General features: G+C 33.3%; 1 protein-coding gene across 1 annotated transcript in view; it reads right to left on the bottom strand.

Annotated features, from left to right (window-relative positions):
- Znf804a (zinc finger protein 804A) overlaps positions 1–26,303 on the bottom strand; it is a 281,859-nt gene that overhangs the window by 54,139 nt on the left and 201,417 nt on the right. Inside the window, exon 2 of the mRNA XM_026400733.2 lies at positions 18,043–18,186. Coding sequence (XP_026256518.2) covers positions 18,043–18,186 — 144 coding nt within the window. The remainder of the gene's footprint in view (positions 1–18,042; positions 18,187–26,303) is intronic.

Raw genomic sequence — 26,303 nt, 5'->3', positions numbered from 1 at the left:
ATTACAGAGCTCTTGATAAATCATCTTTCATACATTTGACTCCATTGGGTTTTGAACTCCCATTTCTACCCCAAATACAGATAGCAGAATCACATCTGTTACATACTCACATTTTTACATAATGGCATATTAGTGACTGTTGTAATCTGCTACCTTTCCTATCCCCTACTATCCCCCCTCCCCTCCCCTCCCACCTTCCCTCTCTGCCTCCTCTGCTGTTGTTCAATTTTCTCCCTTTTTTCCCCCTCCCCCTTGCCCATCATAACCTCTTATACTTTTGTGTATCATTGAAGGTCTCCTACCATTTGCAAATCCTTTCCCTTCTCTTTCCCTTTTTCTCCCCCCATTCGTCTTTGTTTACAGTTAGTCTTTTCCTCATGCTCTTCCTTCCTGTTCTGTTCTTAGTTGCTCTCTTTATATCAAAGAAGACATTTGGCATTTGTTTTTTAGGGCTTGGCTAGCTTCACTTAGCATAATCTGCTCTAATGCCATCCATTTCCCTGCAAATTTTTACAAATTCATTTCCTATTGATTTCCCTAGCCTGCACATTTTGCTCATATTGGCTACCACCTAACCCCCCTCCCTGCTCTTTGTTTGTTAACTAGCTTTACTGAGGTATAATGGAAGGACAGTTACTCCTCCAAATCTGTGGATTATGCATTCATGTATTCATCCAGTTGCATATCAAAACCATTTTAAAGAACTGTATATGCACTGAACATGAATAGACTTTTACTTGTCATTATTCTCTAAATATAATACAGCATGACTACAATTTGCACAACAGTTGTGGAAAATCAGGTATCATGACAAATCTAGAGATGATTTAAAATATGGGAAAAGATGTGCCCAGGTTACTGGAAATACTATACCATTTTATGGAAGGGTCATAATTACCCCTAGATTATGACATCTGTAGGGCAAATATGGAACCAATTCTCCTCAGGTACCAAAGGGGGGCTTATACAGATAGATGTATTTATTTAATGCATACAATTCTATGTATTTAAACATTTGCAAACGCCTGTGATACCCATTACTCCAGTCAGGTTATAGACACATCCAATATGTCCCAAAGTGTCCTTATGCCTTTCTTCTACTTTTTGTGGTAAAAATAATTAACAAAGGTTTGTTTTCTTAAAAATTTTTAAATAAACATAACATATTCTTAATTATATGTACTGTCATATGTATTGGATCTGAAGACCCTATTCATCTCTCATAAAAATAATTCTCTATTTCTCCACATCATTAAATTCTAGTGACTTCTATTGTATCCTGGGCTTCTATGAATATAATCATAAGTAGAATAATGGAGTATTTTGATTGGTTTATTTCCTCCAGGTTCATCCATTTTGTCACAAATGGCAGACTAAATAGGCATCTTTTTGTTGCTGAAAGAATCTAGGCACAATTCTGCTCCAGGACATTCTATAGCATCCAGGAAGTACTCCTTTAGATATTTTTTTTATCACTCATTCACTTTATGTTTCTGCAATATCATCCCAGTGGTTTTAACTATTTCATCTAAACTTGCCCTACCTTTCATTCAATTTCTATCATCTTTTCTTCAATGTTAATAATATATAACCTTATATATTGAGACATTGAATTGTTTTTTGACTACCTTCATGCCACCAAATGTAAGTTTTTTGAAAGGAAACTTTTTAATTTGTTCATTATTGATATCACCTATGTTACTTTCTTATTTTTAGTAGGAATGTGTATATGTAAACTTATGTTTCATTACATAAAACAATTATAAACTTATGTTTATTCTCAATTTGTAGACTAAATGTGTATGGGAAGATGGTGTATGTGTACAGGCATATCTGTGTATGTCTAATGTATGTATACATACATACATATGTATGTGGGGAGGGGGGAGAGAGAGAGAGAGAGAGAGAGAGAGAGAGAGAGAGAGAGAGAGAGAGAGAGAGAGAGAGAGAGAGGCCTATCTAAGCCACACTCTGCCTGGTTTATTTTCTCTTCACTTTTTTTTTCTGTGTGTGTATTATTTTAAAATGTTTTCATTTTCTTTCCTAGTTTTCTCAATGAGAATTAGGGAGAAAGTGAGTTTATGATGATAGCACTGAGATGGACAGCTTTTTGCTCCTATTTTCCTTAATCATAATAAAATTGAGTCATTTTAAAGAACACATATTTTCTGCGTAAAAAAAGATGTTTCAGAAAGTATATACCATATTAATATGATATTTATGTCCATGTTTTTTGAATATATTTATAATATGCACCAGTTCTAATAATTGATTACATATTTCCTTGTTTTTTTAATTGATTTTTTTATGTATGACAGCAGAATGCATTACAATTCATCTTACACTTATAAAACACAATTTTTCATATCTCTGGTTGTATACAAAATATATTCGCACCAATTTGTCTCTTCATACATGTACTTTGGATAAGGATGTCCGTCACATTCCACCATCATTTCTAGCCTCCTGCCCTACTTTCCCTCCTGCCCCTCTGCCCTATCTAGAGTTCATCTATTCCTCCCATGCTTTCCATCCCTACCCCACTATGAATCAGCCTCCTTCTATCAGAGAAATCATTCGGCATTTATTTTCTTGGGATTGGCAAACTTCACTTAGCATTATCTTCTCCAACTCCATCCATTTACCTGCAAATGTCGTGATTTTATTCTATTTTATTGCAGAGTAATATTCCATTGTGTATATATGCCACATTTTTTTATTCATTAATCTACTGAAGGGCATCTAGGTTGGTTCCACAGTTTAGCTATTGGGAATTGTGCTGCTATAAACATTGATGTGGCTGTATTCCTGTAGTATGCTGTATTTAAATACTTAGGGTATAGACCCAGGAGAAGAATAGCTAGGTCAAATGGTGGCTCCATTCCCAATTTTCCAAGGAATCTCCATACTACTTTCCCTATTGGCTGCACCAAGTTGCAGTCCCACCAGCAATGTATGAATGTACCTTTTCCCTGACATCATCACCAACACTTATTGTTATTTGTATTCAGAATAGCTGCCATTCTGACTGGAGTGAGATGAAATCTCAGAGCGATTTTGATTTGTATTTCTCTAATTGCTAGAGATTATGAACATTTTTTCATATATTTGTTGATTGATTGCATATCCTCTTCTGAGAAGAGTCTGTTCAGTTCCTTGGCCCATTTATTGATTGGATTATTTGTGTTTTCGGTGTTTAGATTTTGAGTTTTTTATATACCCTAGAGATTAGTGCTTTATATGATGTGTGAGGGGTAAAAATTTGCTCCCAAAATGTAGGCTCTTTGTTCACCTCACAGATTGTTTCTTTTGCTAAGAAGAAACTTTTTAGTTTGAATCCATCCAATTTATTGATTCTTGATTTTAATTCTTGTACTATAGGCATCTTATTAAAGAAGTTGGGACCTAATATGACATGATGAAAATTAGGGCCTATTTTTTTCTTCTATTAGATGCAGGGTCTCTGGTTTAATTCCTAGGTCCTTGATCTACTTTGAGAGACAGGGTGTTTAATTTCATTTTGATGCATATGGATTTCCAGTTTTCCCAGTACCATTTGTTGACAAGGTTATCTTTTCTCCAATGTATGTTTTTGGCACCTTTGTCTAATATAAGATAATTGTAGTTTTGTAGTTTTGTGGTTAGTCTCTGTGTTCTGCATTCTGTACCATTGGTCTACCACTCGGTTTTGGTGCCAATACCATGCTTTTTTTGTTATAGTGATGCCACCTGCTCCATTCCTCTTTCTTCCATACTCTTCCACCAGGATATTTGGCTTCATCTTAAGCCCTGAGGAATGAAGCCGACCTTCTACTGAACTAAGACTTCTGAAACCATGGAACTTTAAATAAACTTTTCCTCCCTATACAAAATAATCTACATTATTTTCATACAGAGTTTTCTATATAGATCATTTTTAACTGGATTTTCTCATGTTTTCTATACTTTTATTGGATTTCTGTTTTTCAATTATGTCAAATTCCCAGCATTATTTTGCTTGTCTTAGTTTTTGATTTTTCTCTTTCTTTCTTTTATTCCTTCTCTTAAATTCTATGTTGTCTGTATTAGCATATCCTCCCCAGTTTTTATGGTTCTGATTAATTGGAACATCTTTTCTATCACGCTACCTATTTGTGTGCCAGAAATTAATATAGCTTATAGTTTTTATCTTTTTTAATGTAGTCTTACAATTTTTGTCTTTTATTTGGAGTATATAGTACATTTATATTCAAAATATCATGATATTTTTTGCAATAAGGTTTGTCCTTTTTGATGTGTTTTTTATATGTCTTCTTCTTCCTTAGATACATGGGTTAGTCTCTGTGTCCTCTATTCTGTATCATTGCTCTGTAGTATAGTTCAAGGTCTGGTATAGTGATACCTCCTGCTTCACTCTTCCTGCTAAGGATTGCTTTAGCTATTCTGGGTCTATTATTTTTCCAGATGAGTTTCATGATTGCTTTTTCAATTTCTATGAGGAATCACATTGGGATTTTGATTGGAATTGTATTAAATCTGTATAGTGCTTCTGGTAGTATGGTCATTTTGATAATATTAATTCTGCCTATCCAAGAGCAAGGTAGATCTTTCCATCTTTTAAGCTCTTCTTTGATTTCTTTCTTTGAGGTTCTGTAATTTCATTATATAGATCTTTCATCTCTTTTGTTAAATTGATTCACAAGTATTTTATTTTATTGAAAACAGGTAGTTTTCATTTCTGAGGATTTGTCACGGATATACAGAAATGCCTTTGATTTATGGGTGTTGATTTTATATTCTACTAGTTTGCTGAATTCATTTACTAGTTCTAGAAATTTTCTGGTGGAACTTTTTGGTTCTTCTAGGTATAGAATCATATTGTCAGCAAATAGTGTTAATTTAAGTTCTTCTGTCAATTTTATTTATTTTTTCTCAATGAATCAACTTTGTGTTTTGTCAATTTTTTCAATTATTTCTTTTGTTTTTATTTCATTGATTTTAACATTAATTTTAATTATTTATTGCTTTCTACTTCTCTTGGTGCTCATTTGTTCTTTTTTTCTAGGACTTTGAGATGTAGTGTTAAGTCATTTATTTGTTGACTTTTTCTGCTTTTGAAGAATGAACTCCAAGCAATGAACTTTCCTCTTAGTACTGCTTTCATAGTGTCCCAGAGATTTTGATATGTTGTGTCCATGTTCTCATTTACCTCTAAGAATTTTTTAACCTCCTCGTTGATGTCTTTTGTGACCCATTGTTCATTCAGAAGCATATTGCTTAGTCTTCAGGTGTTGGAATAATTTTTAATTATAAAATTTCTAAGTTTATTCCATTATGATCTGATAAAATGCAGAGTAGTGTCTCTGCTATTTTGTTTTTGCTAAGAGTTGCCTTGTGGAATATTATATGGTATATTTTAGAGAATAATCTATGTCCTGCTGAGAAGAAAGTTATTCTCTTAATAAAGGATGAAATATTGTATATATGTCAGTTAAGTCAAAGATATTGATTGCATTATTAAGATCTATAGTTTATTTTTTCAACTATGTTTGGAAGATCTATCCAGTGGTAAGAGAGGTGAGTTAAAGTCACCCAAGATTATTGTGTTGTGGTCAATTTGACTCTTGAATTTGAGAAGAATTTATTTGATGAACATAGCAGTTCCATTGTTTGGGATATATATATATATATATATATATATATATATATATATATATATATATATTGTTATGTGTTGTTGGTGTATGGTTCCCTTGAGCAGTGTGAAATGTCCTTCTTTATCCCTTTTGATTAACTTTGGCATGAAGTCTATTTGACAAGAGGATGGAAACCCTTGACCTTTTCAGCTTGGCTTATTTCACTTAACATAATGGTCTCAAATTCCATTCATCTTTCTCCGAATGACATAATTCTGTACTTCATGAGATTCATGATTTCACATGTTGAAGAAAAGGTAATATATATAATACATACACACATATATGTATATATATTTATTTCTGAGAAGTACTCCAGAAAATATTGTTTGTTCTCTTTTTAAATTATTTTTCCATAAAGATATTGTGGCTGAACATAAACTAAATAAACTGTGTGTAATATTTTCTTTGAAACATCATGTTTTTCAACCTTTTGATAATAATGATTTATTTTTCTCTTATTTTTTTTCTCCTGTGTAAACTATATTTGGATTAAAAAATTTATGGTAATTTCTTATGGACTTCAGAGTGAAATAGCTTTTGCAGCCCAAAACAATATTTGGGGTGAAACAAAGTTGGATTTAACATTTAGCAAATCATAATTTCTTTATGATATTTCAGTTAAACACTTAGCATTCATCTTTGTTAAAATGAGACAGCACGGTGACATATTTAAATTAAAAAGAAATTATCAATATGCTAAAAAAAGAAGTTGTTACTATTCTGCAGAGAATTTTGTTAGGAATTTTGTGAAATAAATCACACCTTCTTGCTTGGAAGACATCATTCTGATGATTTGACTTCACCTTTGGCTCTGAGGAATATCACTACAGAGGCATCAACTTTTTCACATTAATATCTCTTTATTGCAAAAATACAAGCAGCATGTACTCCTGAGCTGCATACTTAGGCAATATTTTCAAAATTGGTTCAAAAGCCTGAAGGAACATTTTAAGCAAATGTAAAGATGGGAGAATATTTTAATTAGTAATTTATTATATATGGCATAAATCACATGAATAAATTGGTGTGAAATTTAATTGCTAAAATGTAAATAACACTTTAAATTGATTTCATACTTGTACATCATATTTATAGTGCACTGAACATACGCATGTTAGCATGAATACATTTTTAAATACGTATGTGTATATATATACACTATATATACTATATTTAAGATGTGTGTTTGTGTTGATGAGAAAACCGTTGAAACTGTAATTTAATATTGTTTCTTATTCATTTGTACACCTATTAAATATATTTTATCCAATAGGCACCATAGAATGCATACAAAATACATTAAATTCAAAAACTGTGAAAATAAATATCTTAATATAGATTATTGTCTTCATACAATTTCCACTAAGTAGGACACTTTGTTATATTACACAGTATTCCCTACTCACAGTCTATATTTTCTGTGATTTTTTTTTTCATTTCAAAATCCTCCAATAAAGCAATCAAATAAACACTAACAAAGTCCTTAATGTTTCAGTGCCTGAAACACTGCTTTCTTTTGGTAGGCATCTAGCAGGACTGGGAGAGATTCTGGACTGCATGACTGTAACAGAGATGTTTAATTTTTATAGTAGTGCAGCAGATATTTGGGTTAGATTATTCAAAGTTTACACATTGCCTCTGGGGATTAGATTCCTATGGTGAGAATACACATCATAATCAGAGAAATAAGGATCAGCTAAGCAAGAGATCTGTCTTGGTAACGGGCCTGCATAAGCTTTTCAGTGGGCACATACATGTGTTTCTACACATTTACTTTTCACCAACCAGGCAAGGATGAATATGAGAGGTAGAATGTTGGTTAGAGAAAATTCAAGGACAGTTTCATTTGAAATTCTGCTTTAATTCTAAGGATAAACTTTATCATTACTTTTATGTGCTAATTATCATAATTTAATACTAAGTAATGACATTTGAATATATACCTAGGTACATTATATGTAAAGTAATTTTTACACAGAGAAATATTGGTTCTCTTAGACTCAAAAGATTTACAGTATGGCCTGAAAAAAATCTAACTCTCTGACAAGTTCACACATATTACAAGCACCCCCGATTTTTGGACTACAGCTTGAGAATCGGTGTTTCAATGACCAAGCAATAACAAAAGAAAGATTTGACATGTTTTCATTATCATATTTCTAAAAACATATAGAGATTGTATATGTTACAAATTCAGATAAAATAAAAGTGAAATAATTCAGTAAAACAACTTATTTAAAAGATACACTAAAATCTGATATATATATATCTTCTAAGGATCTAAGAATTTCAAATGTGGAGCATGAAATCACATTGTTCTGAAAACCACTTGGAGGGAACCAAGAGAAAGAGAAGTCTATCTACCCAATTACCCTGATTCCTTCCTGTCCAGGATGGGACCTATGCAATTTATCTTCCCAGATATTCATGCCAGCAATCTAGGCACTAGATTGTACTTTCTTCTTTCTGTCTTTAATGCTCAATTCATTTGTAGTCGTGTTGCTTCTACATATAGAATATTTCTGCTGGATATTCACCTATATCTCTCTCTACTGCTACCATAACGATCTGAGGCATCATTGAAGATCTATTCCTCTTCTTTTCCCATCATCTAACATTCATTTTACAAATAAACCAGAATCCCTTCATTTACTCATTAACATATCTCTTCAATGAACACTCATTAAAGATCATCATGAGGTAGATATGACATCAAAGGGTTAGAATAACATAGTAAGCAAAAACTAGAACCCTAGCTTAGGGAGTAAAAAGGGAGTTACTACTATTTCTAGGGATGGTCATTTGAGAATTGTTGAGATTATGTTTTGCAGCTATGAATAATTCATAGTATTAAGCTTATTTCTTACATTTTAGAAAAAAAAATTCTAGCAGAATCACCTTGAGGTCTATGTAACAGTATTATATTAATTGCACACTGTTCTTTGAGTGTTTGTCTCCTCCAAAACTCAAGGTGAATTTTAATTGCTATTGTAACAGTATGATGAGTTGGTCCATTTAAAAGGCGATTAGGCTGAGTGGGATTGACTCTGTGCTAGGGGAAGAGTCCAGTCCCCTCTTGCTCCTTCTTGCTTTACTGCCTTCCATCACCAGAAGAGCAGCAAGGATATTCTCAACAGATACTGGTGTTTTGTTTCCTGGATTTCTCCACTTTTAGCCCAAAAAATTCTGTTTATTATTAATCACTCAGATTTAGGTATTCTGTTGTTTTAGCATAAAATGGATTAAGACATATGAAATCTCAAATTTGTCCACAGAATAATGATTACTGTGATAAAATAAAATTTCAGCACATAAAGAATTGATGACAGCATGTCAACACAATAGCTTGTGCTTGCTAATTTCATAACTTCTCTGAAGTCCAGATTAAATTTTAAAAACATTTATACCTATGGCTGCCTCTGAAAGCATTGATGAGCCAAATGTTCAGTAAAAACAAAAGTCATTTATTTCAAGAAAGAAAATGGTTATTACAAATGGGATTTCAAACTTCACTGTGTTATTTTGCCAGAAGTTATGATAATAATCATGTAGCCAATTTCATGTAATTATTGTATGTTAAATATTTCCAGAATTTTCCTTTGTCAATGCTGCTTGCAATAACTAAATTACACTTCCAATACTAAATTACTAAGACTGCAAATATTTTTATTCCTGGGTTAAGGAAGAATGTAAACTGATTGCATATATGTATATACTCAAAATGTATATACATATATGTACTACATACATAAGTGATTATAAATGTGATATGCATACATATTTATACATTCATCTTCTTATTCTGTCTCTAGTCCTCCATGAGTAATGTTTTTCTTTCAGAAATAATAGCTGGTGATCTCAAAAGGTAATAATTCATCTAATGGCTAAACATAGGCAATTCTAAAATAAGCTAGCATAATGTAAATTACTAAGCATTATTAACTATTCATAGCCTGTTTACTTTTTATATATTCATGATCAAGTATGATATATTTTAGTACATTCTGGAAATTTGGGTATTGTCATAACTTAAAAAGCAAAATAGAATTATTGTTTATATTGTTAACAGTGAAATGCAGATTGGTAAAATATGTAACAGAGTGAAAAATTACTATTTGTTGTATCTTAACTTCGAAAAAGACATTTTTGCTTTCTTATTTTCTAAACAAATAACATTCCCATCTACCTGAACTATCCCAAATGTGTAGTAGAAAATGAATAGTATTTCAACCTATATAGAAATAGATTGTTAATGACATTTTTATAGTATAGTTGGTTCCTATTTATTTTCCTTACTCCAATCCAGATATTCTTAGTTACTGGGTATATATGTGCGTGTTGGGTGACAGGTGGAGTCGTCTTACATATTGTTTAGACAGCTGAAATTCACACATTCTCCATAGAGATTATCTGTTTTCTCTAATCATAGACAATACTAGTGCCTCCATTTCTGAAGTCAACGCCTAGAGTGTCCCACTGTATGTTTTTTATACCTCTAATTGAAGACTCATCAGCCTTCTGTTCCAAATTAGTTTCCTTTAGCAAGTCAGACATCTCTCAGTTAGCCATCCTTTCTGTCCTGCTCATTGACAAAGGAATCTACTTGCATCTCACCCCCATCTGTGGCAAGATCACCAGTTTCCAAATAGTTCCCTACAAGAGGGCAGCAGTAAAATTTGAGGTGACTTTATCGCATGTTTAAAGTAATATCCTAAAAAGCTTAACCAAACAATTTGTTTCTTAAATTCATTCTGCTGCTAAAACGTATTTGATATTGGCTGAGTTTCAAATAGATGTGGATCAAGTAGCCCCAAAGGCATTCTCTTTCCAGGGTTTCTACTTTCTCTATTTCTTTGTAGTACATTTATTCCTCTATAGCTCATTGTTTAAGAGGGAAAATCAAAATCTAGTTGTTTAACTGCCTGTCTTCACCCTCTTTGTTTCTCACTCCATCTTCTTTACATTGTTATAAAAAATTGTTTTGTAACCAAAAGGATTGCAATTTAGCTATTCTATATCCTCTAGACCACAGAAAGACACAAACATGTTATCAGAGTTCCATGTAATATTAACTTTACCACCCTGGCTATCCCCATTCTATTTCTCAACAGTAGCCTCATATTATAATTATCTGGAAATCTTCCAACATGAGCATGAGCCATGGATCTATACCAGACTCTGGAATTCTATTTTTAAAACTCTGGTGATTTTAACATTCAACTAGAATTAAAGATTTTTTGTTGTTGTTCTATACCATGACTGCCTCTTACCACAGAAGCAGAAATACTGAAGTCTTAGTTGCTAAAAATGCAAGAAGGATCTTGAAATATATTTTGAGATAATCCTTTCAGCAGATCATGCAAAGTTTGATTCTTGATAGGATTAGCAGATGAAAATTTTGGAGAGAAAAAATTTATATTCGAGAGGTGCTGCTCTGGAATCCTCACATTATGTTAATCTTAGATTTATATATTTCTTTTTTTCCCAGATGAATTTTCTTCTAAGAAACCTAATTAAAAATAATTCCTGGACTGGGAATATAGCTCAGTAGTAGAGCACTTACTCAGCATGCACAGGACCTAGGCTCAATTCCCAGTACAAAAACAAACAAACAAAGAAACAAACACCCAGAAAGTTTCTCAATTTCTTAAAAAAAAAATACTAAAGAAAGATAAATCTTTGCACACAGTAAAAATATATAATTAATTTGTAAATTATTTCTCAAAATAGATGTAATCACACAAAATGTATTTATTAGCAAAGTACTATAAAATAGTATGATAAAAGAAAAACATGCAATCTCATTGATAACACCAACCAAGTTGTCAAACAAACAATAAGAAGGATAAATTTGCCATATATGGTGGCACATGCATGTAATCCCAGCAGCTGAGGAGGCCTGAGGCATGAGGATCTCTAGTTCAAAGTCAGCCTTAACAAAAGTAAGGCACTAAGCAATTCCATGAAAACATGTCTCTAAATACAAAATAGGGCTGGTGATGTGACTCAGTGGTCAAGTTACCCAGATTTAAATCTTGGGTTCCAAAATAAGAATAAATAAATGAAAAAAAAAATATATATATATAGATAGAGAGAGAGAGAGAGAAAGAAAGAGAGAAATTGTCACCAAAAGTTGAATGTTTTTAATGAATTATAATGGCTAATTGACATTCATAAAATGAAATCCCTATAATTAGCTGTATTTTTCTCTTATGATTGTTTTTCAAGTGTTTTTCTAATGCACAATTATATTTAGGTAATATAGGTCAGAAACATTTGCTTTCAGTTTTTTTTTTTTTCCTGCACTCAACACTGATTGACTGAGTTCATGTTCCATCATCTCAGCCCGATAAATGATGGATATTAGAAGGGAAGCAAGAAGACTTGAAGTTGATTGGGAGAAAATTTATAAAAATGACAACCATTCAGATAGTAGAAATTATTATTTTTATCCAAAGTTTGGTGAAAACTCAAGACAAAACCTGCAGTTTAGTGCTGTATGAATCATGAGTGGCTTTAAATAAGAAATGTCAAAAGAGAACAGTAGAATGATGATTTATGTTTTATGATATATGTATGTATAGATAGATATATGCATACTTGGGACAATCATTTGAGGTTCTGGAGGTTGTAGAGGAGCGAATGATATGTTCTTCCTTTAGACTAAGAAAAAAATTTCAGAGTAATTTTTTAAAACACTAAGAAAAAAAGCACAATTAAACTGAACTACACAACACACAAGCACAAATAATGAATATCTCATAGAAGATATCTGAAGTGACTTTACTGTGTGTGTGTGTGTGTGTGTGTGTGTTGTATTCATTTTAAATTAACCATTAATTGATATGTGCTTTTATTCCACAGGTGAATATTTACACAAAAATATCAAAAAGTAATGCATTTCTCCAGTGTCATATCGCTGAACAGCAGTTTAAATTATTAGGAAATGTTCAAATTGAGGAATAAAGCTATTCCATTTCTATAGCAGTAGAAGTCCCTGGAGGAATAACACATTCCAACAACCCAGCCTGACCTTGACTTCCTCTGGGGCAGAACAAAACAGCAAGCAGCAAGGTACTGAATCCTGACTTGCTGAGGTGGAGGGCACTTCAGTGCCTTTTGGGAAGTATTTCAGCCACATTGCAGCCACTAAAGCAAAAATCAAGATGTTTGAGGGACAGTAGCAATAAGGCAATCATTCCCTTTTCTATCTCTTCATAGCATCAGTATGACAAATCTCTTACAGCGAAAATAGCTCTGAATTGCCCATAGGCTGCCAGGTGAGAGGACAGACACTGTGTGGCTTTACTTTAAGGGCAGATGAACAGGTGAAATGGTTTAGAGGAAAATCTTTTCTTTTACCTGATGCTGATTCTCTGATCTTTTTTATTTTTTTTTAATCTCAGTGACTAGAATTCAGAATGATATAACTTTACTAGAAACTATTTTATTCATCTTTTCACACGAGAGAATCAATTGTAAGGTGTGCAATTGAGTATATATGGATAATTTACAATGATGCATAGAACTTATTATTACACTTGACAATTTTGAATTCTAGAAATTGTGATCCAGACAGGCCAAAGAAAACCACCTCAACAAAATCCTCTGTGTATAGACACAAAAATAGAACTCTGAAGAACTTAAATAAAAAGCTCTGTCCATAAAGCAGTTACTGATAGAGCTACTGTGAGCTACATAGGTGTCTGGACTCTGCGGATGAATTTGTTCCACATGCAAAGATATGTTTATGTAATTTCCTCATGGATACATATAAATATAGTAACAATATGTTCTTTTAGATTTAAAATAACATTTCCTTTAACATTCCAGAGACTGGATAAATATATAACTAGAAAGAAAAATGAGGCTTGCTAGACCATTGCCTTTAAACTTCCACATTCATTAAATGTCCAAAAATATTGCTACTTTTCAATAAATATACATATTCTAACCATATTATTAATTACCCAAAGGGAGGACATATAAAAATTAAGCCAGGTCAGTGGGTATAAAGTGATACTGTTCTAGGTAAGGGGAGATATGGTTACATTAAAATACTGAGTTTATTATTACGTAAAACTATTTCCTATGTTTTAAAATAATAAATCAACTATTTTGTGTACATAGAGAAAATAATGATCGCATTTAAACTGTCATTTTTTTTTTTTGCAGAGTATTGAATTTTACATGTGTTAATAATATTACTTGCTTTTCTGTGCCAACGCCTGTGGCCTGAGCTGTTGGAACTGTTAGCTAAACAGCAAAGTAAACCTCACCACTCCTCCCACAGCAGCAGGCAGCAGAGAGTAGAATAAGACTCCACCTATGGAGGAGAAGGGCATGAAAGATAGCGCAGAAATTTGCCTTGCAATTCAGTGCTTGGTCCTAGCACAGTAAGACCTTGAAACAAAAAGAAATCAAATGGCCTTGCATAATGTCAAGACAGACTCAGGTTTTGACCTGCATCATCGCCAGCCCTGAGTGGTCATGGGAGCCCTCAAATCTCAGAGACTGTGCACATCCTTGTGACTGTGAGACTTAAGAATCACCCAACATAGTGTCAGCCATGGTAGCCAAAGGACTGTTGTGAAGTATCATCTAAAAACCTTAGACAGCACAGCTATCCCAAGCCAATACTTATATTGACAAAGCATTTAGACTTGCTCTTGAACCAGACAGACTTCTTCATCATAATAGGATGTACTTGGGGTTTAGTCTGCATCACCAATATCTATAGCATGGGCAAAGATATGTTCCTAAGACTATGCACATCCTTGAGACTGAGATCCAGGTGTAATCCAGCTTAGCATGATCTTTGGTGGTCTTTACCAATCTCAGACACCATACTGTAGAGCAAGACTCGATTTGCTAGGAGTAGGACAGTATAGTAAGCCTAGGACTTGCTTTGGAATTCAGTGCTTAGCTGGCAAAATCTAACACTGGTCAGCTTTTAATGGCTCCTATATGGACGAAGTCTTTGGAACAGGTGTGGTGCCAGGTTCCCCTAACTGATGGCAGTGTTCCCGGGTCTTGAGTCCATCTTAACTGTAGGCAATCCCATAGACTGTGGATTGTTCCAGCCGATATTGCACTGGACTTGGTAGAGTATAGTAGGCTCAGTGCAAAATACAGCATTGTGTAATCAGTGGCCACAGACATGGCACAGGGGCATGGAGTACATCCCTCCATATTGAGTCTGCCAAATGCTGGCAGAAAACAAATCCTGTACTGCTTAACCATAGGCCAGTAATTACCTTAAGAGGCTTATAGAAATAGATTGCTCTTTTTAGGTAATTCCCAAGTTCATGTTAAACAAGACACTGATGGTGGATTTGGGACAAATTGATCTTGGAGTTTTGTCTAGTGCTGAGACAGTGACCACTCATCAATGGTGAACTCCTAACAAACCTGTATATAAGCCATCATCCCATGCTGAAGTGAATACAGGCTCAAAGAAAACAAGCAGAGCAGCCTGCTTAGAATTTTTGAAAGGCAGGATCAAACAAAGCCAGATTAGGATGACTGGAATAAAAATTTAATCATTTAGTGCCCAGTTGACTTCACACACCAAGACATATCAAGAGATTTGAGGAAATCATGACCTCAGCCAAAGTTCAAAATAAAGGATCGGAAAGAGATCAGATATTAAACAGTATGCTGAAACTCAGAGAATTTAAGTCAGCTGTTTTAAGGAAATACAATGAGCCTGAAGAAACCACAGAGAAACAGTTCACATTCCAAAAAAGAAACTTTAAAAAAGAGATGGAAGCAACTTAAAAACAGAAATCCTTGAGATGAAAAATATGTGAAGCAAAATTTTAAAATGCAATAGATTGCATAGAAGAAAGAATTAGTGAGCTCAAAGACCAGCTATTTGTGAATGCAGCCTTGAAGGAGAAAGAATGTAATATATAGGATTGAAGGAAGCTTACAAGAACTTTGCATTATAGGGATTTAAGAAGGAATTGAGAATGTCAAAGGGATAGAAAGCTTATTTAAAGGAATCATTACAGAAACTTTCACAAAGCTAGAAAAAGAGACAAATAAACATATATAGAAATCAAAATTGCTATTTCTATACTCTCTCCATCAACTTTCACAGAGTGACTTTACATTTATTTCTCTTGTACATTTCTTTTGTTGTTGTTGTTGCTGTTCCATATGCAGACAGGTTGTTTAGTGAACGTAATCCTAAAAAACCTAATTTTCAAGAGTTACATCAAGCCTTATCAGACAGTAGGTAAACTTTTCTATGTTTATTTGTTTTTAATGTATCCCAACCTTAGGTTTTCAATAAAGAATACTCTAAATTGTCCACCTCTAGCCAGTTTCTGGTTCTTCTTCATTTAAAGTATCCAAGGAGTTTGGAATCAGGTGTTAAAAATATGGATAGCTGTCATGGGGTGACACATTTTTTCCTTAAAGGGAGAGAATTCCCTAGCCAAACACCCTCCAAGATGTACCCCTATCCTAAAGAGAAGGGACATAATGAATATATAGATTTTACATATTTTAAGCTACTATAATATCATCTCATGACAAATTGATCAATTGTAACAATGCTATCTACCAGAACATTTTGGAAGTGTCTCTCTCTATCTGGCCTGATGCCCAGAGTATTTTCAAATGTGAACCTCTGGCGCTTCAAAGTAACAAGATGGGTCCCCCTAAATTCCCTTAGCTTATTTGTATAGAATATATAGTAGGCCAAGTTTAAAAGAATAAGGAAATATAAAGATCCTCAGGATAATCTAAGTGAGTTTGACCTTTATGAAACCTTATAACTAAAATGTTATAATCTATTGAAAACCGTATTAATAGCTTTTAAAACACCCTTAAACAAACATATACATTTCTAAATACTTACTTTACATAATGAAACATATGTGTAACAACATATCTTGTGTTCTCAGATTCCTAGGAAAAAACAAGAGAACTACTTTCTCAGATTTGCCACCCTAGCAACAGATTGCAGATTATTTTGTGTGTGTATAAAATTAATGCCAACAAATTTAGAAAAAAATCAATACTACTTCCTGATGGATGTTAATGTTCAAATCAAGCAATGATAAATTTATATGTGTGCCTTTTTAGTAAGAAAGGAATATTTTTTTATATTTCTATTTATTTAGACATTACCAGAGTGCTAGTGGATCTACTACATACCAGGAGAAAAAGCCAAGGGCTTATTATTAAGCTAAATGTTCATTAATTAATCACTACATAATTAAAGGCTAGTTTCTCCCTTCAACAGCCTCCCCAAAGCACAGTTTAGTTAGTATGAAAAATTGATAGCAAAATAAAATACCCACAATTCATTTATAAGCATTGAAAAATGTGATCATTTCCCCCTACTTTTCCTTATATTAAATACATCTGATTTTATGGAATGGTCAAAGCTATGCCTTTCATTTATATCCAAATGAGTTCTTCAGTCAGTCTTTGTAGGTGATGCTTAAATTAGAAAATGCTTTAAAGTAAAGCAAAAAAGGCTATCATATCACTAGCAAAAAAACAAACAACAACAAAAAAATCAAAGTTGAATTGGTAAACGTAAAGCACACTAGAAAAATGAAATCTATATTAACTTCATGTCTAACATAATCACTATTTTAAATGCATTTTTATACAGTGTTACAAAATCAATCTTAGATTTACAATTGACAGAAGAATGCAAGAACATTAAAACAAACTACATTGTACACATTATATACTTATTTAATCCATAACCCTGGACCATTTGTAGCACACAGATTTCTATTTCTTTGTTTCCATGGTAGTTGAAACCTAAACTGCTTTCTATAATGAGCTACAATCAGGAGCTGTACAAATTTGTCAGTGATGAATGGCATGTGAAATGATGGCTGTCCCAAAAGATTATATTGCCCAGTGACTTTGTAGATGTCTTTGCCTGTGTAAGTACATGAGGATGTTTGTCTGATGATGAAATTGTGGAAGGACTCATTTTTCAGAACGTGTCCCTCATCACTAAGCAATGCAAGCATGTATGTATAAATATGTATTTACATTTGATGAATATGACATTGATTTAAATATTTAACACTTAATATATTTGAGGACATTTAGAGGATCATCACTTGTATAATATTGTTTTCAAGACACCAACACTCATGAAAAGGCAATCAAATGAAATTTTTTTACATTGGTCATTGGTTTCAAACTTTGTTTATGATGCTTTTTTTAAAAAATATATTTTGCTAAGTATCATCAAAACCTCATCCCAGAATAATATCTTTAAAAACTAGAGATCAGAGAAAAATTATAAAATATATATTCATATTTTACTGTCTACTATTCAAGTTCAGAAGTGTCAGCTTTTTATGAAAAAAAAATTTCTTACCTGTTTGTGAGCATGGTCATATGAATTAATGTGGTTGTCAAATTCCTGATGCTTATAGTACTGCTTATCACAGAGTTCACAGTAAAAATTAGCCTTCAGATCTTCCAGAGCTTTTGCTATGGTATTCTCCTTCTCAGCATAGTCCTAAAAAATAAAATTTCAGGGAAGTTAACTCTCTCCCCTGAAGTTTACTGTATTTTGACAGTTGTCAACTTTAGTATACTCATGAGAAATAGAAACAGAATATAACAGTGAGAAAAATAAAGCAATTGAAATTAAAAGAAATTATGAGTTTAAAACTTGCATATTAAAAGCAAATACAAAATATTTATTGTAAAAAAACAGCAGAAACATGGACAATAAAAGAAAATCCTAGGAAGAAATATAAACTGTTGATTTAAAAGTTTGTATTCCATGTTAGGATAAAAAATGAAACTCATACAGCTGTTTTGATTTAAGTGTAGATTTCTGGCAACAGCTTAGTTAATATAAAACTTTCCTATGCTGAACATCTAAAATGTATCCTTTTCAAAGTAGTGTATACTGGTGTGTATACATTTAATTTTAGAATGTTTCCTTTAATATCTATATAATAACTTATTCATCTAAGCTAGATTTCACTTGACTAACATTTTCATCTTTGCCCATATAAATTTTGATTGAGATTTAAAATGTCTTCTAGTCTTTGTGGAAAAAAGCACTTTTCTGCAAGTCATGTAAGTTATTTACCTAAACTAAATTGAAATAACCTGTATAGAACATGCATTCATGACGGTTATAGTAAATAAAGACAACTATACAACCATACCCCTGAAAAGAGGAAAAATATGATCAGTTATCATTAGCTTTTGTTTAAGAACCATAAAATAGCAAAGTGTTTGTGGCTTTAAGATTTTCCTAAATTCGAATTTACGTGCTATTTCATGCCTGCTTAACTGTTAATGTTGCCAGGCACAAATGAATTTTACATGTTGAAACACTGGCTGATTTTTTTCACTAAATTGCTGATGTGAGGAAGATGTAAACTGCAGTCTGCACCACAGGAATATATTATGTTTCTCACTTGCAAATTCTCTTATATACACCTCCTTTAAAATTCAAAATAACTATATAGTCAGTCCTCATATGCTTCCACAAGACACTTTCAGGCACTGGGACTTGGATATGAAATGATGTTACTCTGATTGTGGCAATGATAACTGTCTTCTCTAATATACAGGCTGGAAGGGACTCATAGTTTGAATGTTTAACTTACATGTTTCCATAAAGTCTGAAAGTGGTTTGCTAGTAATTTAATGAATGACTGATATTTTCATATTGTGTTATAATATATATTTGTGCAGACAACACATATAAAAATAAATTTACCACAATTTAGGGTGCATGCTTTAGAGTAATCAACCATTTTTCATAAGCTATAAATACCTAGCCTATTTCTCATTTAAGACAGTTTCCCATTGTTAAGTTTTATGAGAAAGAGATGATAAATGTAAATTGTTTATGTCTGATCCCATCGATTTCAAAAATTAATTTACCGTTTCTCAGCAGATTTTTAAACTATTATTAATTATTCAATTTCATTACTTCGAAAATAGTTTAAATGATGAAAATGAGTCCTGTAGATCTAAACTGCTTACTGAATGTTCATTCAATTTTCAAAATAACACTTTGTGGGAGAGTCAATCAGAATGAAACAAAAATTAAATAATACAATTTCATGGCTGAAGTGTGTGAAACAGAGATAGCATTCCAACCAGTATTGGAATTATGCTAGAATGACAAAAAATTTCAGTTCAAAGCTGAATTAGGGCTCAGAAAGATTTTGAAAGAACAGAAATTTCTTGATAAACTAGTTGACCCTCCTCATTAATTGTAATTTCTGTAAAGTCATTAAAGCTTCCTTCCTCTGACTAAATATTTGATTACTTCTTATGGCATAAGGGTTTTTTTTTTTCCTTTTTTAATATTGGCAGTCCTTCAAAGAAGTAGTAATTGTTTCTTAATTGTTCTACCTAGAAAAGTAGGAAAAATTTAAGTGGAAAAGAAACTGATTCAGGGCTGGGGTTGTAGCTCAGTGGTAGAGCGCTCTCCTAGCATGTGCAAGGTCCTGGGTTCGATTCTCAAAACCACACAAAAATAAACAAATTAAAGGTATTGTGTCCAACTACAACTAAAAAAATAATAATTAAAAAAAAAAAACTAAAAAAGGGGGGGGGTCTGGGGTTGTGGTTCAGTGGTAGAGCACTCCCCTAGCATGCACAAGGCCCTGGGTTTGATCCTTAGCACCACATAAATATATAATAAAGACATTGTGTCCACCTAAATTTTAAGAATAAATATTTTAAAAACCTCATTCTTAAGTAAATTGCATTCTTCAAAAATATTAGTAATGGCATAGAAAATGTTCTTTCAAATGAAATTCTGATTCCTAAGTATAATTCATATTGAAGAACACTTACAGTGACTTTGTTATTGTATGTGTACCATGAGGGAAAGGAGTCATGGGTATGACAATTAATTGTGCATTTGTATGGACAAAACCAGTCCTAGCTGGGCTGAGATACCCCATAGCTACTTTCCTTCTTTATTATGAATATTGAAACAGCCATTGAATGACTATAAATACATTAACATATTAATGCAACCATTCCACAATTTATCAAAACCATTCCACTGCAAGGAAAGAAGGATGATTTCAGAAAGATGGTGGAATAGGACACTCCAGTGTTCATCCTCCAGAGAAACATTAATTTAAGCAAATAGCTACCATTAAAAATACCTTCACAAGTACTAAATAAATGAGGCAAAAGATTTCAGAATATGGGTATAGCACAGAAATAGAAAGTGCTGCTTTAAAAGTGTAGAAAAGACAGTTTTACATTACTCATGTCACTTTTCCACCAGTTCCAAGCACAAACTATGGAGAGAAATATTCTTAGAAGTGGAGAGGGAGTGTGAATATCAAACTTTGCCTCAGATATCAACACCAGCTTCATCTTGTCCAAGTAAAATCTAGTACAGGGAAGACCCCCATTACCCTAAACTCCAGGTCAGTACCTACAGACTGAGCTTCCAGGCTCAACCTGGTGCAAGGATGGGTCTCAAAACCTTAGGCTACGGGACTCTCTGATGAACTGTATCATCAAAGCTACCCCAATGCTGGGCCAAATATGGATGCCCCAGGCTCCAGTCCATACCCAGCACTGGACAGTACCTAGCAGCTCCATACTTTTGGCTCAACTCAGCACCAACCAAATTCCTATACAATCATGCTTCAGGACATACATAGTTATCAGATTAATCCCTACAGATTCAATCTCTAGGTCTGCCCTTAAAGATACAGGAATTAGGTCTACACAGGCCCATGGGGAAATAGTCTTAGGTCTTTCCTATTACGAGCTTGGTATTTCTTGCTTAAAACACCAAATAGGCACTTGGGAATCACAGGCTTACACATTACAAAACTGAACCTTAAACACTTTCAGGCCAGCCTCAGAAGCTGGATTCTCCAGATCTAGATCTGTCCCAGTAAATTTTATTACTGAAAGGCTCTCATGAACCTAGGCTTCAGAACCATGCCATATACCCTGGTCATGTGTTGTTCTCCGAGGCCTCAGGACCCATGCCAGTCTGTGGGGCTATATCCTCTAAACCAGCACCTGTGCACTCATCCTACAAACCAGCATCAGTGGACACAGGCTATATACTGGTCTCCATAACCTCAAACCCTGAAGAACCAGGAGACCAGAGCTGCTCCAGAAAACCCAAGTAAGACCAGACCCACGATAGACCCCAGTACCAGATTAACGTATATAAACAGAAAATTATATATACATATAAAACCACAAAATTATGTATAAATATATATATATATATATATATATATATATTCATGTTTATAAATATATAGAGAGAAAATTCTCAGTTTAAAATACACAGAATGAAAGTAAAAAATATATTATACACCATCAGTAGCAGAATTGAGCAACTAGGGGAAATGTGTGAACTCAAAGACTGGGCATTTGAAAATATTATAGTTAGAAAAAAACACATTGAAAACAATGGAAAAGAATGAAGAATGCTGTTGGGATTTCGAGATCGGCATCAAAGAGGGAATATTAGCCAAAGAATTTTGTGAAGTACTGGAAAAAGAGCAGTAGGAAAATTTTTAAAAATAAATAATAACAAAAATATTCCAATTCTGAAGAAAGATATAAATATCCAGGTAAAGGAAGGTCAAGAGTCTCCAATCAGATTCAATCTCAACAACCTACAGCCACAGAAATTATAATTTGTCAAAATAAGACTGAAAAAGGATCCTAACAGCAGAGGAAAAAGAAGCGAAAACTACATAAGATAGTTTGAATAAGGTAAGCAATGAATTTCTTTCAGGCCTAGAGAGTGGAGTAAATTTCTTAGGATGTTGAAGAAAAATAAACAAATAAACAATAACAAGAAATCAATAATGTTGTGCCCAGTACTGCTGTCATTTGTAATAGAAGAACTAAATATTTTTCTAGAAAAACAAAACTCTGAGAGAGTATCTTATAGGAATGCTAATGAGAGTTCTCTAAACTGAAGAAAGGGATACTAATTAGTAATGAAAAACATGTGAATATATAATATAGATAAAATTAAGTACTGTAAAAGTAAGTACGAACTCAGAATACTCTAATACCATCATGTTCGGACGTAAATCACTTATAACTTTAGTAGGAAGGTAAAAGGCACAGTAAAATATAATAACTATAATGTACATAAAATATATAATTACAAATATAATTATAATAATAGGTCAAGAAATATACAAAATAGATATAAATTATGACATCAAAAATATCACAGGTGATGGCATGAAAGTGTAAAGGTTTCTTATGGAACCAAAGTGGTCATTATCTAAAGATATCGTATTATTAGTGTAATCTGTAGTTTTTAAACCTCAAAAATCACCACAAAGCAAAACTTTTGTAGTAAATATAAAGCATATAAAGTTAGAAATCAAAGAATATTATTATAGAAAATTATTAAATCAAAAAAGATGGGAGGACAGGAAAAAAAGGAACAAATCTGGTTCCTGAACACAGAGTTGTCATTGTTTTTTATCATGATCTTATAGATTAAGCTACCCACTTAAAATAACATTTCTGAAACTTTCCTAACCATATTTCCACTTTCATATCTGGAATTGATAATTTTTCTTAAAATGTTCTTATTCCAGATGTTTTCATTAAACACTTATTTGGTTCTTGCACAGATCTGCTAAAATGTCATTTGCTCTATGATTATTTTCCTTATCATTCTTCTAAAAGAGAAATGCTTTTTATTCTTTGTCTTTTTCTTTTATCTTTTCTTACAATAAAAAAGAAGAGAATATTTATTCAGGAAGAAAACAGTGACAGAAGACCTTTGAGTGTTCAAGTCTCAAAACTATATTAAAAATAAAAGAGACAGTCCTAAAGAAGGGATGAGGAAAAGTGATTATTGCACTGTGGTATTATAAGAAATATATATTTAGTCTTTGGCCCTAGCTCCTTGCAGAGCTTCTAAAATCCTTGGTATCTCCAGAGTGATAAGAGTGTCTTGTAGTAAGCAACACATATGAGTGGTGGCTGGGAGTCCCTAGAAAACTTCAAGATGGGGGCTGATCTCTGGAAAGACCAAGACATGATTAGAGGGTCAAAACTTTCAACCCCACTCCCCAAGCCCTAAGGAGCTGTGAGGGGTGTAAAGATTGAATCAATCACCCATGGCAGATGACTTGATCAAGCATGTCTATATAAGTAAACCTCCATAAAAATCCCTTCAGAGATCAGAGAGCTTCTGGTCTAATAAACACCTCAGAGTACTGCATCACCCAGAGAAATCATGGTAGCTCCACAACCCTACTCAATATTTCCTCTATGCATTTCTCACATCAGGCTGCTCATGAGTTATATTCTTACAATAGACTGGTAATGATAAGCAATCATTTTCCAGGGTCCTGTGAACCATCCTAGCAAATTATTAAACCTGAAGACGAGGTCTAGGTAACCCATGAATTTCAACTGTACAGGTGACATGGATTTGGACTAGCATCTGAAGTGGGGACAGTCTTGCAGAATGAGCCTTTAACCTGTAAGGTCTGATGCTAACTTTGGATACAGTTAGTATCAGAACCCAATTGAACTGTAGGACACACAGGTGATGCCGAAAGAGTTATATTAATTAGTGTGAGGAAGAATTTCTTTGTATTTGATGTCTGAAGTTTTGGAAGTAGAAATAAATCCTACTAGTACTGATGTTAGTCTCTATCTGATTTAAATCCTTGCCCTATTTGGCAGAAAGTAACCATTTCTGGGTAATAAAAGCCTAATTATTATATCAATATACATGTCATTTTGCTTTGAAATGCCAGGTTCTGTTGCCACAAAGACTATGTAATGAATCACAAAACACTTTGAGGGAGTTCAGGAGGGAAATCTAAGGCTTGAGGCAGAAAATCACAATTTTATTAAAAATCACAGATTCATTGAAAGGATTATGCCAGAAATGGGCTTATAAAAATTTTTTGTCCTTTTTTAAATTTATTCTAATGAGTTATACATGGCAGTAGAAAACATTAATGCACTTTGATATATCATACATAAATGGATGTAAGGATTCTGACTGTGGGAATATTCAGAACAGTGTTTCTCTGGTGAGCAGACTCCTGTAGAAAAACAGACACCCTGTTTCCTACTGCTGGAACACTCTGCAGTTTTTCCCAGGAACTCTTATAATAACCAATGTATGCTTAGCTGGATCACATATCCAATCATAAGCAAAACATCTTACATTGTTACCTAATGAAACCTATTGATATAAATAAAGCCAGCAGCTCAGATGAGCAGCCATTTTGCCTTTTAACCATTTTTCCTCTGCACCTTGCCTCTGTCTCCTTTTGATTTCTTTACACAAGGAGTATAATTTCTCATTTTTCTGGTTGTACATTTGGTAGAATCACGTCAGTCATGTAGTCATATATGTACATAAGGTAATGTTTGTCTCATTCTAGTATTCTTCCTACACTCCTCTCCCTCCCTTCACTCCTCTCTACCTAATCTAAAGTAAGTCTATTCTTACCTAGCCTCCCTCTTTATTGTGAATTGGCATTCACATATCAGAGAGAACATTTGGCTTTTAGTTTCTTGAGATTGGCTTATTTCCCTTAGCATGATATTCTCCAGCTCCATCCATTTACCATTTAATGCCATAATTTCTTTGTTCTTTAAAGCTGAGTAATATATTACGTGTGTGTGTGTGTGTGTGTGTGTGTGTGTGTGATTTTCTTCTTCCATTCATCTGTTGAAGGGCACCTAGGTTGGTTCCATAGTTTTGCTCTTGTGAGTTGAGCTGCTATAAACATTGATGTGGCTGCGTTACTGGAATATACTGATTGGTGTAAACTGAGGAGTGAGATAGCTAGGTCAAAGGGTGGTTCCATTTAAATTTCAAACTTTTTTTTTTTTAAAGATTCCACATAAAGTCAAACTCCTCTGACCATGATCAAAGTGAAAGCAGAGACTGAATTCTGGAAGGGCTGTACATTGAATATAATATGCCTATGGACAACTCTGATGAGCTCAATTAAGTACACCCCAACATCAAGCAAGAAGTATACCTCAAAGTTCACATTTCTGAGAAATGGAGCAAGAAGTCCCCCCCTCCTGCCTCTTTGGTGGTATCTGTTTAATTATTTTTTCCTTTGATCACTTGAGTCCTAACCTGTGACCAGTACTTGTTGAACTCTCTGATCAATTTAAACCAGTAATTACTGCAGCTCAGGAATGGATGGGAAAAACAAATTAGACTTTTTATTGGTTCTTTTAGTTATACATAATAGTAGAATTTATTTTGATATAATTATACAAGAAGGCAATATATCTTATTCTAGTTAAGACCCAATTCTTAATGGGGTGGGATTCACTGTAATGTTTTCATATATGTACATAGGAAAATTATGTCATATTTATTTGAATTAGACTTTTACTCTCATGCTTAGACAAATTATTTTAAGAAGAGGCTCAAATTTGAAACTGTCCTGCAGTATCAAGGTTGAAAGGGTGTCTCATCTTTCAAGGAAAATAAGAAAAATCATATTACATTTTCAAATCTGAATGCCAGCTGATGTGTCTTACAGTTCTAGTTCACACATATAAAATACCATAAATAACATTCCCCAAATTAGAATTGCATAGAAACAGACCTTATAGAGTCACACTATGAAATATGAGTGATAGTTA

Source organism: Urocitellus parryii, chromosome 1, assembly GCF_045843805.1.
Source record: "Urocitellus parryii isolate mUroPar1 chromosome 1, mUroPar1.hap1, whole genome shotgun sequence".
Classification (NCBI taxonomy): domain Eukaryota; kingdom Metazoa; phylum Chordata; class Mammalia; order Rodentia; family Sciuridae; genus Urocitellus; species Urocitellus parryii.
This window is presented reverse-complemented; position numbering and strand designations above follow the sequence as displayed.